Source organism: Oryctolagus cuniculus, chromosome 4 (genome assembly GCF_051225735.1).
Source record: "Oryctolagus cuniculus isolate XC-2025 breed Fujian yellow rabbit chromosome 4, ASM5122573v1, whole genome shotgun sequence".
Taxonomy (NCBI): domain Eukaryota; kingdom Metazoa; phylum Chordata; class Mammalia; order Lagomorpha; family Leporidae; genus Oryctolagus; species Oryctolagus cuniculus.
In genome coordinates, this window is record NC_142870.1 from 95,642,608 (window position 1) to 95,654,762 (window position 12,155).

The 12,155-nt window shown below is 50.2% G+C and overlaps 1 protein-coding gene across 7 annotated transcripts in view; it reads right to left on the reverse strand.

The window, feature by feature from the left end:
• Positions 1-224: 224 nt before the first annotated feature.
• The window catches only part of ETV5 (ETS variant transcription factor 5), a 64,577-nt gene continuing 52,646 nt past the window's right edge, over positions 225-12,155 (reverse strand). For all 7 annotated transcript variants that reach the window (XM_008266578.5, XM_008266579.5, XM_017346937.4 and 4 more), the window contains exons 10-13: positions 10,982-11,050; positions 10,669-10,838; positions 6,324-6,425; positions 225-2,735 (exon numbers count right to left, since the gene is read on the reverse strand). In XM_008266578.5, coding sequence (XP_008264800.2) covers positions 2,514-2,735; positions 6,324-6,425; positions 10,669-10,838; positions 10,982-11,050 — 563 coding nt within the window. In that variant the 3' untranslated portion in view covers positions 225-2,513. The remainder of the gene's footprint in view (positions 2,736-6,323; positions 6,426-10,668; positions 10,839-10,981; positions 11,051-12,155) is intronic.

A 12,155-nucleotide genomic window follows, 5' to 3' on the forward strand; every position in this document is an offset into this window, starting at 1 on the left:
ATGACCAGGTGGGATCAAGCTCACATTGGCTGTAAGAGGATCTCCCTCCCTCCTGCCCCTTTGGATCAAAGTTTTAGCCAGAGTTCAAGGGCAGCTGTGTGCTTCTATTTCCAGGTGACAGTTTGCTCAATAGTGGAGAGAGGGGGAGCAGGGTCGGGGGAGAGAGGAAGTCAATGCTTTCAAATTAGACCACGGAGGACAAGGAAGAGGCGGGCCCCAGGCACTTGGTAAACGAAAAGCAAACTTCTTTATTGTACACAGTACAGAATATAACGCAGCTTGGCAGGGCGTGAACGGCCCTGCGCAGGGGAAAGTATTCCAAATCAACTGGCAGGTTGAAGCCTTTCTGCACTGTAGACTTTCCACACTCTGGAAAAGAAGCAAACCAACCAACAAATCCCCGAGACCCAGAAATGAAACAGAAACCATCTGAGAGGTGCATGAGTCCAAATGGGAATGCAACAGGAATGCCGCCATCCTATGTCCCGCGACAGCACAGGCCACGCAGCCACAGCGGGGGAGGGGTAGCTCAGGCTACGGAGGGTTATTATTATCATACTTGCTAAGAGAGCATAAATTCATCAAAAAAAAATCCCAAACCAGGATAAGTAAAGAAAGGTAAACCAAATCTATACAGCATTTACAACAAATAAATCTCTAGCCAGCTGGGGGTAAAGTATGCATCTATGTATAGACTATGTGGAGGTTAGAAAGCTATAAATACGGTTTAGAAAGAGTCCTTTGATTAGAGTACAATGCTAATTACAGCCCAAGTGAGAGGGTCAAACACCTTTGTGGGTTAATTAGCTTCCAATGGAGGAAAACCACGAGTTCATAGCTCTAAAATGCACCCCTTATCTTTGGGAACCTCTTCCCAAATGTGCTGTTGGTCAGACGGGGAACTCCTGGAGACTACGGCGTGCACTGGACAGCAACAGCAACGCACACTCAGCAGTGTCTCCTCCTCTCACATCCGAGAACTGCGGGCGTCCTTGCTATGCTAATCGCCTATCCACAGAGCAGGCAGTGAAGTGCCACCGCTTTCTAGTAACTTTTCCTCTACTTGGGCTCAACTTTCCCAGAGCTTTAGCTTGGCTGTTTAAAACTTTTCCAATATAATACAGTAATCAGAATAAACTTAAAAAAAAAAAAAAAAGACAGGAAACTAGAATGCTAGCACTGTTTTTTTACCTGTCAGTGTCACACTTTAAGTCTCAAATCCTACTGAATCATAGGTAGGATTTAAAAGTCCAAGATTGAAAGAAAAAAGAAAACAAAAGAAACGAATGAAATGGAAATTGTCATCAGTCATGCCCAGGGAAGAATCCCCAGGGTTCCCAGCAGGTGACCACACTTCACGTGGGCATGACAAGAATTATGTACATATGCTTTCCCGAGAGGGCGTGTCGGTGAACGTGGGGGAACTATACACAAAGAATTAAGCTTGTGTCCAGGCTGCCCTGCACACACCGAAAATGTACAACTCAGGTGCAAACGTTCCATCAGGTTGTCTGGTGCAGAAAGCACAAAGCAGGCAACGAAGCGGGCTTAGACGTGGCTAAGGGGGAGCCCCCAGCGAAGCCCCTTACAAGCTGCAGCGTCTTCAGAAGTCGGCACGGCCCTGGCTCAAGGACACAGTGCACAGTTACCAAAAGGTTTGTGGTTTTTTTGTTTTTTTGTTTTTTTTTTTTTTGCTTTAAATACCAAAACTACAAAAATCAGTTTATAAACTGTTTTTCCAAAACAACCACCAAAACAAAACAATCCCCTGAATCAAAGCAAAACAAAATACTGTCAAAAGTGTTAATCGCCCTTCGCCTAAAATGAAAGCCATCCACACTCAGCCACGTGACTGGGAAGAGAAAGGGGGCTTGCTCTACTTGGTGACCATATGGCCCGAAGGTTCCCAAGAGTGGCAATGGTTTATGATTTGAGAACCACGGAGTGGGTATTGGCTGTTCTGGCTCCTCCCCTTTTTACTCAGGACCAAGGGGAGCCAGAAGAGCTCTCCACATTTCAAGACACATTTTTAACCCTTAATGCTTCGAGCCTCCCCGACTTAGCCTGCCTAGTTTTCTATGGGTTCGTGATTTCTCTTTCAATAAGTTGTGCAAATCGGAGCCCTTCTACGTAAAGGCATGTAGTAGTCCACGATCGAGGCGGATTGTCACACACTCTGTCCCGTCTGGCGGGCATGAACCTGAACAAGGTATTGCTTTGCATATATTGTCCATGGCGGGGAGGCACCGTTCCGATCTCTGCCCAGAAATCTCATCAGACTCAGAGTTGAGGCACCAGCCTTGGGGGGGGAGGTTTCTGCCCCTCCCTGTTCATACTGCCCCGCCAAGGGATCTGTCTTGAAGGGTGTCGATCCAGAGACGGCTTGGGTTCTCCAGATAATACTTAAAGGGCAAGCTTTAGGAACAGCCAAAAACACAAACAAAACCACTGCCCTCGTTTGCCTGAATGGGAACTGCTAGCTCTAGGGTTTGGCTGCTCAGCCACTCGGAAACTTAGTAAGCGAAGCCCTCAGCGTAGGGGAGGCTGCCGCAGCGCTCCACATCCAGGAGGTAAGCAGAGTTGTCTTCGAAGTGGGTCAATGGCAGGGTGTCCTCCTCGCCGAGGGGGCACTCAGACTCCGCCTTCAGGAACGGACGCTGGTTGTCCGGGAAGGCCATGGAGAACAGGGCATCCGGGTCACAGACGAATTTGTAGACGTATCGCTCTCCGGCCACCTGCCAGAGAAAAAAAACACCTCACAGGGCCCAGCTGGGACAGGACATGCGGATCACGGGAGAAAATGTGTTATTTCCTTTTCTTTTTATTTGACAGGTAGAGTTATAGACAGTGAGAGAGAGAGACAGAGAGAAAGGTCTTCCTTCTGTTGGTTCACTCCCCAAATGGCCGCCACGGCCAGTGCTGCGCTAATCCAAAGCCAGGAGCCAGGTGCCTCTTCCTGGTCTCCCATGTGGGTGCAGGGGCCCAAGCACCTGGGCCATCCTCCACTGCCCTCCCGGGCCACAGCAGAAAGCTGGACTGGAAGAGGGGCAACCGGGACTAGAACTCGGTGCCCATATGGGATGCCAGTGCCGCAGGCGGAGGATTAGCCAAGTGAGCCATGGAGCCAGCCCCCGAGAATGCGTTATTTCTAAGTTACCAAGCTCTTGGGCAGTCAAAGACCAAAGAAGGTTTACTGGTAGCTGATGATCCAACTCAGTTGGATTCCCTTGGGGAAATCTTGGGGAACCTATTACTTATCAAGTGTTTGGCTATGGCTGGCACCACAGCTCAACAGTTAAAAAAGCAGATACCTGAATTTCAAATTCATCCTAGACAGGCTCTTCTAAAAGAACAGCCTCTCTTTTTGTCTTATTCTGACAGCTCTGCTGAGGCTGGTGTGTGGCATCCCCAAGAAGCTACAGGGAATGGAGGGTGGCCACGTGGAAGTCACACCACACTTCCTGTTACCTCCAAAGCTTACAACCTTCAATGTGGCTTTGGTATTTTGAAGGGTCAGGAATCTGATCAGAGAGCCTGTGTGGAAATTTTAAATATGTCCCAAGCCAAGTAGCATGGCTTTTTGGCTTACCTATAGTTTTGAATTACTCGTTGCATGGTTCTGCTATATGGAAGGAACTGATGACTACCTTTATATAGGTTTTATGCATTAGAATAGTAGAACCGGAGGGTCTTGACTACTTCAAGGGCCTCATCAGGCGGTTGATGAGCCGTCCTGGTGGATGGACGGTGTTCGTGGCTCAGCAATGGGGCCAGAGGGCTCACACCAGTGGCCGGCAGAGCTGATCGCGGGGGAGGGGCGGGGAAGGCAGCCGAATGACTGAGAAATAAACATTCCAGACTGAAAGGTCCGGACCGTTGAGTTTACTCCTGCCCTGTAGCCATTCTGTCATGATTGTAAAATCTCTTTTTAATAGAAGAAGTATGGCTTTGTTTCCCAGCTGTGGGTTTTCAGAAGCCTGCTGCTCCAGCGGCTGGCTGCAGAGGCAGCAGTGTAATTATCCCAATAGGTCTTAAAGTTTATTGTATGGTGACACTTCTATGACCAGTCACCATAGCATGGGCGTCTACACCAACGTTCCTTGGAACTCTCAAACACTTTAAAACTGATTGTGGTGATGATTGCAAAACTCCACCAATATGCTAAAAAAATCAGTGAACTGTACACTTTTTAAAGGGGGGAAGGTCGAATTGGGTGGCCACCCATCCTGGAGCGTTTAACTCTGTGCCAAGCACCAAAGTTAAACCTTAGTTCCTGCACCGAAGGAGCTTACACTCCTGTGGGGCATACCAACATGTGAAGGAGTAATTTACAATACAGAGAACAAAGCAGTGAACCAGATGAGAACAGGTACTGTTAGGAACAGGAAAGGGTGCCACCTAACCCACCCTGGAGACTCTAGATTCTTGGCATAAAAGGTGATTAAAAAAAGATTTATTTATTTGAAAGGCAGAGTGACAGAGAGACCCTCCATCCCCTGGTTCACTCTGAAAACGTCTGCAATGGCTGGGGCTGGGCCAGGCTGATGCCAGGAAGCAAGGACTCCATCCAGGTCTCCCATGTGGGTAGCAGGGACCCAAGCGTCTGGGCCACCCCCTGCTGCCTCCTCGGTGCATTAGCAGGGAGCTACACCGGAAGTGGAGCAGCCAGGACTGGAACTGTCACTCCAATATGGGACATCAGCATCATAAATGGCTCTGTGTGTGACAATGCCTACCCAGGAAAAGGTGAATATGGGGATAGAAAAACAAGCAGGGGCTGGCCTGGTAATGCAGGTATTAGGAAATGTTCTTAAGCAGGGTACGGAGTAGTTTCATGGTGCTCCTCTGTTGGACAGTATGCTTCACACCTTACATCACGTGACATGGATTCTTTGCTAAACAGAGACTACATTCATTAAGAGAAAGGGCGGCTATGCTAGCGAAAGCACTTTAGTATGAGTGAGGAAACGGGAGTTAGAGGGTGGCCAGATTGAGAATGGCCTTGTAGCCTGTGTGAAGCACTGGCTTTTATCCAGAAGATCATAAAAAAGGCTACTGAATCAATCAATCTATCAGTCTACCTACCTACCTAGATATATTAAGGTGGTTAGGGGAACGGGAGGGCCACATGACCACCCGCCCATGAGAAGCTCAGTCTGGCTTCAGTGTGGATGCTTTCAGCAGCAATGCTCTCAGGCTTCCAGCAAGTCCATCTTGTTACATGTTTTGTTTTGTTTTTTTTTTTTTTTTTTTTTTGGACAGGCAGAGTGGATAGTGAGAGAAAGAGAGAGAAAGGTCTTCCTTTGCCATTGGTTCACCCTCCAATGGCCGCCGCGGCCGGCGCGCTGCGGCTGGCGTACCGCGCTGATCCGATGGCAGGAGCCAGGTGCTTTTCCTGGTCTCCCATGGGGTGCAGGGCCCAAGCACCTGGGCCATCCTCCACTGCCTTCCCGGGCCACAGCAGAGAGCTGGCCTGGAAGAGGGGCAACCGGGACAGAATCCGGCGCCCTGACTGGGACTAGAACCCGGTGTGCTGGCACCACAAGGTGGAGGATTAGCCTAGTGAGGTGCGGCGCTGGCTTAATCTTGTTACATGTTACTATCATGTAGACTGCCTGAATACATGAATGTGAGCATCTGGGGAGTGCTAGTGTCTGTGTAAAATACGGTGGCTAAGCAAGACCAACAAGAGATTTACCACCCCCCTCTTCTACTAATCTAGGGGGATTTTAAGATTTTGCCTATCCCAACAGGGATTTTTCTTCTGGCTTCCTCCAAACAGGCCTTATCCTCTGTTCTGTAAGGAGCAACCTGCTAGCAGGTGACTGCTGCCATCCTATGAACCTGCAACTTTGAGTTCCAGTTTCTATAGGTTCTCAGAGAGAAGTAAGATTTTCTTATTCCTCTAACACTGTTGACTTGGAAGTCTAGGTGCTTAGCAACTAAAAACTTCAGCGAAGCTCTTGTGAGAGCAGAGAGCTTCCAGCTGATTCCTTCATGTGCTCCTTTATGCACACAATAGTTGGTTTAAGCTCCTGGACTTTTTTGTAATTAGAGGCAGTTAACAAAACAGAGCCGGCCTCTTTCCCCCACTGTGGGATCCACATGCAACTTCTGGTTGCCACGTACCTAAGAGTGCTAAAAGTGCTCGTTGGCCCTCATTTGATCCTCAAGTTTGTTTTTTCAAAATTCTTTCCTACCACAGAATCACTTATGAGGCTAACATTTTCTTCCAGCTATTAAGAACAGTCTCATTACACAGGCCCTGGGCATCGTCTTTGAAAAGGATCCGAGCGGTCGGAGCACCTCCTGTGAACCCTCACCTTCTGCATGATGCCCTTCTCATAGTAATAGCGCAGAGATCGGCTCAGCTTGTCATAGTTCATGGCCGGCCGGTTCTTCTGGATGCCCCAACGGCGAGCGACCTGAAGAGACAGGCGAGCAATCAGCAATGGAAACAGATCCGCCAGGTCCTAGTGGCTTTCTCCCAACACCCCAGGAGAGTCAGTTCTGTAACCTGACTGCTTTGGTCTGGGAAGCACTCCTCCGATCTGGAAGGCAAAGAACTTAATTCCCTCAAGGCCGGACAGTCCGTGGAGGTGATTCAGTCACAACTGCTGGGGGGGTAGGCGAGGAACGAGACCTAGAGGAGGAAGAATCCTAGCGGTTCAAGATTGCGGAGGGCTTGGCTCACACCCTAGAGGATACAGGCTCTCTCCTATCCCTCCACGTATGAATTATTGACCAATACCCATAGACCATTAACATGTTGCCATTAAGTGCTATGGTTTCTGTAGCAGTCAATAAGGAATAATTAGAATGGTCATTGCTGAAACATTAGAAACACACTAGTGAGTTGCTAATGGGCCAGCAGAGCAAAAGTTCAATTCTAATAAGATTGGAGAGGGGCTGGGAGATGTTTACTTATTGCAGCTCGCGGACTACGGGGGAATCAGATCATTTCAGCCTGCTGCCATCCAATCCCCTGCTCCCAGCAGGCCTGCAGAATGGACATGAAAGCATGTAGCACTATTATCCACTTAATGAAAAATTAACAGGGCTTCCCACACGGTTCTGAAGTGCATTATATCCAACCCAGTCCACCTGAGGTGCAGTGATGGGGAGATGTAATTGGAGCTTGGAGCAAAGAAGCCTACAAACAGGAAAACTTCCTCGCAGAGTTTACGCGGCTATCAGAGCAGCCGAGCAGTCTCTGTTCTCCGGTCTCTCGGCCTCCACACCCCTGACTGTGGATGACGACGGCTGTCAAGGCAGCAGAAGGATAACCCTGGAAGTGGGAGTGCTCTCAGAGGCTTTTTTTTTTTTTTTAAAGATTTATTTATTTATTTGCAAGTCAGAGTTACACAGATCAGAGGTTTTAAGTGTATGTGAACCACATTTCGAACATTTTGGGTTAGACTGGAAAACTTATTTTAGAGGATAAATTAATGACATTCCTTTGATCTTCTAAAAACCAAATGTTAATCACGGAGTAGGAAGTAGGGAGGGAAAAGCATTCCACACCAAATTTCCTGCAAAGTGTTTGAGCTGAATGAAAGCACCATCCCTAGAGTTCAGGGTTCTAAAATGACCTTTAATGAATACCAGCGGTGGTCTGAGAAGGAAGACTGCATTTGTCCCAGTTACTTTAGAACAACTCAGGAGCCATGACTCTGCCTTGCAGGAAACCCCGTGAAAGTTCGACCCGCATCCTTGGCTTCATGGCCCCTGGCATCCACTGTGTCTCCCTGGTCTCTTCTTTCCCCCAAACTGCACCCATTCAACTCTATCTTTGAAACTGGCCGAAAGGAAAAATTAACCAAAAAGCTACAGCTTGGCTGTAGAGCAGATTCGCATTTTAAGCCAATGGAGAACAGCGGTAGGAAGGGAAACCTGCTGAGTCGATATATATGTCCCTCAAGAAAGGACTCTTAGGAAACTCATCTTTAACTGCGGGCTGCCACAAGTGACATAGGGAAACTTAAAAGAAGCCCAGCCTCATCATTTTACTTTGCACAGTGGGAGAAAGCAATTTTGAATACTCTTCAATTTCAGCGGCGACCTCTGTTTGCTGTCACTTGCATATGCAACAGCTTACTGGAGAGGCTTCGGATATGCACAGACTTCAAAGCAGCTCCCGGTAGCCATAACTACTGACTCATCCTCTTGGGCCAGAGCCCTGTGACTCAGTAGCCCTCACCATGCGGCTCCCTCTACACAACGCATGATGCAGCACAGCCCCACAGCAGCTGCAAATAAGGGCTGCCCCGCTTCTCGGGTAGGGGAGCAAGAAACTGCCTGCAACCAGCTCGCTCACTCGCTCATGCGCGCGCGCTCTCTCTTTCGCCTTCCTCTCTCCCATCAGTTACTTCAGTAGAACATATTTCCAGGGCTGAGGGAATTTAAAAATCCACTTCTCTCCTCCCCTCCTCTCAAGAGAGAGCAGCCGTAGCACAGGCGACGGCTCTTTCTAGCAGCCCATCTTTTAACACCTCCCCATGGCATCAGTTATCTGCCACATGTTCAACAAACACCCCTACCCCCCAAAATATTCATTAATGCAGATTCACAGCGAAAATGGCTCCCGATTAAAGCCGAGTCAGTCATAATTGAGAGGGTGCTAAGCTGGATGACTATCAAAAGACATTTGATTAGGGGGCCTGCCAAAACGCAGTTCGAACACCACAATTTCCATGCACAGTGTAATGGGTATTATGGATAATTACCCAGAGTGCATTACTCTGCCACACAGCTGCCTACAATTACGTCCCCAACAGCTTCCTCCTCCGCTTCGCCCTTCAAGCTCCCCCCCAACACCCCCACCCTCTCCATGATGACTTCTTACAGCTTTTTCCAGGAGTTGGTATCTTCTTGACATGACTCCAGAATCGGAGTTACACAAGGCAGGGGGAGGGGTGGGGGGAGGGGCGGAGAGGCCAGCCCCACACATGTCGTCTGTCACCAGGCCACAGCGCACACGTGAGACCCAGGCAGTCCTGGGGCAGGAGAACGGAACATCTGGAGCTTCTGGAACGCTCCGGGACTTCGAGGTGGGGCGGAAGAAGGCAGCCCTTCCTGAAGAAACAAAGCTGCCCAATCACGGAGGGCAGCTCAAGGCCGCCACGGGCCTCTCACGTGATGCGGCCGCTTGGCATTTACGAGCGCTCTGGATTAATATTAGTTTATTAAGTAAGAAAGCAGGGGCCCTCTGCCATCTGTTCATCATTTCCCTGACCACTGGTGGGAGCCCAGAAGATTCAATAACAGCTTTACAAAGGGTCATAACCAGGTTTACCTGCAGCTGGACAGCCTGTGCTCGGGCCTGAGGCAGTGGCAATAAAGTAATAAAAGCTCCTGTTTGTGAAACAAGAGAAATCAATAAGGGCTGCTGCCCACACGACAGACCTACTTCTTTCCGGAAGCCTCCGAGTCCGGGAGACTCGCCTTCCTCCAGCCTCGTGGAGAGCAGAGGGAAGGGGCCGGGGTGGGGTGGCTGACTCCCCCATAAGGGCTGCCTGCCTCAGACACGGCTCCATTTCCACAGGACTTAGCCAGAAAGAAACGCTGAGGAAAACACAGGGGAACCGAGCCCCGGCTGCGAAGGCGGGCTGAGCCCCACAGAAACGGTTCCCAGTCGTAGATGTTGGCACATCTCTGTTTCAGTGACACCACGCGAGTATCTTCTGTGACTGTCTGGCCCGAGGCCCGCCTCACCCTGCTGTCCACCAGGATCGCCTCACAGCGTCCCAGGCCTTCGGCTTCCTCCTGCTCCTGTCCTCCCTGGCGGTCTAGTTCCCTCTTCCAAGCTAAGTGCCGCGCTGTTCTCGCCGGCTCATCCCTGCAGCCAGCCCTGGAGTTAACGAACAGCAGTGACCCCGGCAGTGACTGCTCTAGGGTTTTCCAAGACTGCGCTTCCCTTTCCAATTAGACCCGACCCAAAAGAGAACCCTTCACTCTGCTGGTTTAACATCTAGCACTCAGCACCTGTTACTCAAAGAAGCGTAGGCCAGTTTTGGGGACAGTTATTTGTTTGCCAGTCATTATCTCTAGATTCTAAATCAAATACGTTTTAATAATTATACTCCTTTAGAATGTGCTAAACTGAGAGACTGATTCAAGTTGCTTTGTTATGTGATATTCAGGAAGGGGATTCTACGGTGTGTCTTCTTCATGCAAGAAATGGTACTGGCTCTGTCCAAAGGCGTTTCTGTCAACAATTCTGGGCAGAAAAGGCAGGAATAACACACTTTAAAAAACCTATTAAGATCGACCCATCTCTGATAATTTATATTTCTCCAAGTTAGAACCATTTGAAATATATAGTAGGGTGGTTACATCCTGTAATATACACACCAAAATATCATACAATACGCTCATGTAACCTCAGACCAGACACAAGTTATGACCTATGCGGGATTTTCAGGTGTTAGAAATATTTTGTGTGTACTCTATGGTGGAGAACTCTGCCCACACATGGGCTGCAGACTGTCTGTCGGGTCTCTAGGAAGGGCCCCTGCCAACCCCACCGGCCAGGTCAGAATGTGAGGGTGGAGGGGTGTATGTAACGCGGTAGAACGGCTCCGTGGAAGTGTGAACAACAACAAACGTCCCCAGCGTCCCCATCACCACCAGATCAAAGCCCCTGTGAGCCCAGCCCCCCATGCTTACCTCCTCTGGCTCTATCAGCTTAAACTCCATGCCCCGGCCTGTCCAGGCGATGAAGTGGGCGTTGGCTGGGTCATCCAGAAGGGTGACCAGGAACTGCCAGAGCTGAAGGGACCCTCGCCTCTGGTAAGGGGGTCCCTCCCGGTACATGGTGGGCTCCTGCTTGACCTTGCCTGTTTGGGACAAAGACACACAAGCAGTGGTTTAGTTCCTGGTTTCTCAGGTGATCCGACAAAGGGGAGCTGTCAATGCCAACTTCATGTTCCAGCATCTCCAGCCCTCGGCCCAGAGATGAACCTCGGACGGGGCTACGTACCTTCCAGTCTCTCAGGCACGACGCAAGTGTCATCGAAGTACAACCGGGGGTCTTTTTCATAGGAAAAACCTGAGGGGGAATTTAAAAACAAAGACCTTGTTGCACAACTGATTCTGGCTGTATTGCACTGAAACTAGACATAAAGACTAAAATGTGATCTTAGCATTTCAGGTCCTAAGCTTTACCACCCTGTCTATGCCACATGCAAGTTTGGGGTCGTGGAGAGGACTTGGGATTCAGATCCTGACAGCATGACCCGAGCCCCAGTCGGAGGGAGCGGCATCCATTCCTGCCGCGGGAGCCCAGACTGCGGGGAAGCGCTGAGTCACCGCCAAGCTCCTTGGCATCTTGCTGACGAGGTCTGCGAGCACCAGGGCTGCTGTGACTAAGCCTGTCCATCTGAGAGGACATCTCCTCCACTTCCACTGGCCTGGCTGCATGGAGTGGCGGATCCGCCCGGAGGCCTCCACCATCTTCCTTTTTGCTAATATTCATTTCGGCCCTTCCTACAACCATCTCATTCAACTACGACAGCGCTCGAAAGGGGAAGGGAGGGGTCAAAATCACACCGCCTTGGGCCTGCAGAGGACCGTGGAGAGCGGGAAGTACAAAAGCAAGGTGACTGTTATCAACAGACACCGTGGAGGGAATCTGAAGATTCTCCAGCAACGCAGCTGCTGCGTTGCGCAGCTGGTAAAACAGAGGTCATCTAGGGGAGCTGACCGGACGAATGACGCATGCAGAGGAAGGGGCGGGGAAAGATGAAAGGGGTCAGGGAGAAGGAGGATGCCCAACAGCCTCCGCCCACGCACCCTGAATATATGCAGTGCTGAAGACCGTGCACCAGGCACCCTGACGAGCCCAGCAGCTGAATCAATGCTGGCTAACAGACAGCCCCTATGGGGATCTCCTCCTTCCCTCTCGTGGAGCCCGTGTCGGAGGCCTAGGGCCGCCGTGTGCTTTCCTGCACACTGCATGTCACGGGCAGTGCTCCAGGAGCTCCTGTCTGCAGAGGCGATGCCTCCCTGTGCGGGCCTCTCTGATGGCTCCTCCTTATGCGTTGCTGGCCATGCAGGCGGACAGCTAGGGGGAAACGCTCAGCTGAGAGGCGCTTTCAGGAGCGTCGGCGAGGCGTGTGCGGTGAACTGAAAAACCCAAGTCTAGGTAGCAAGAC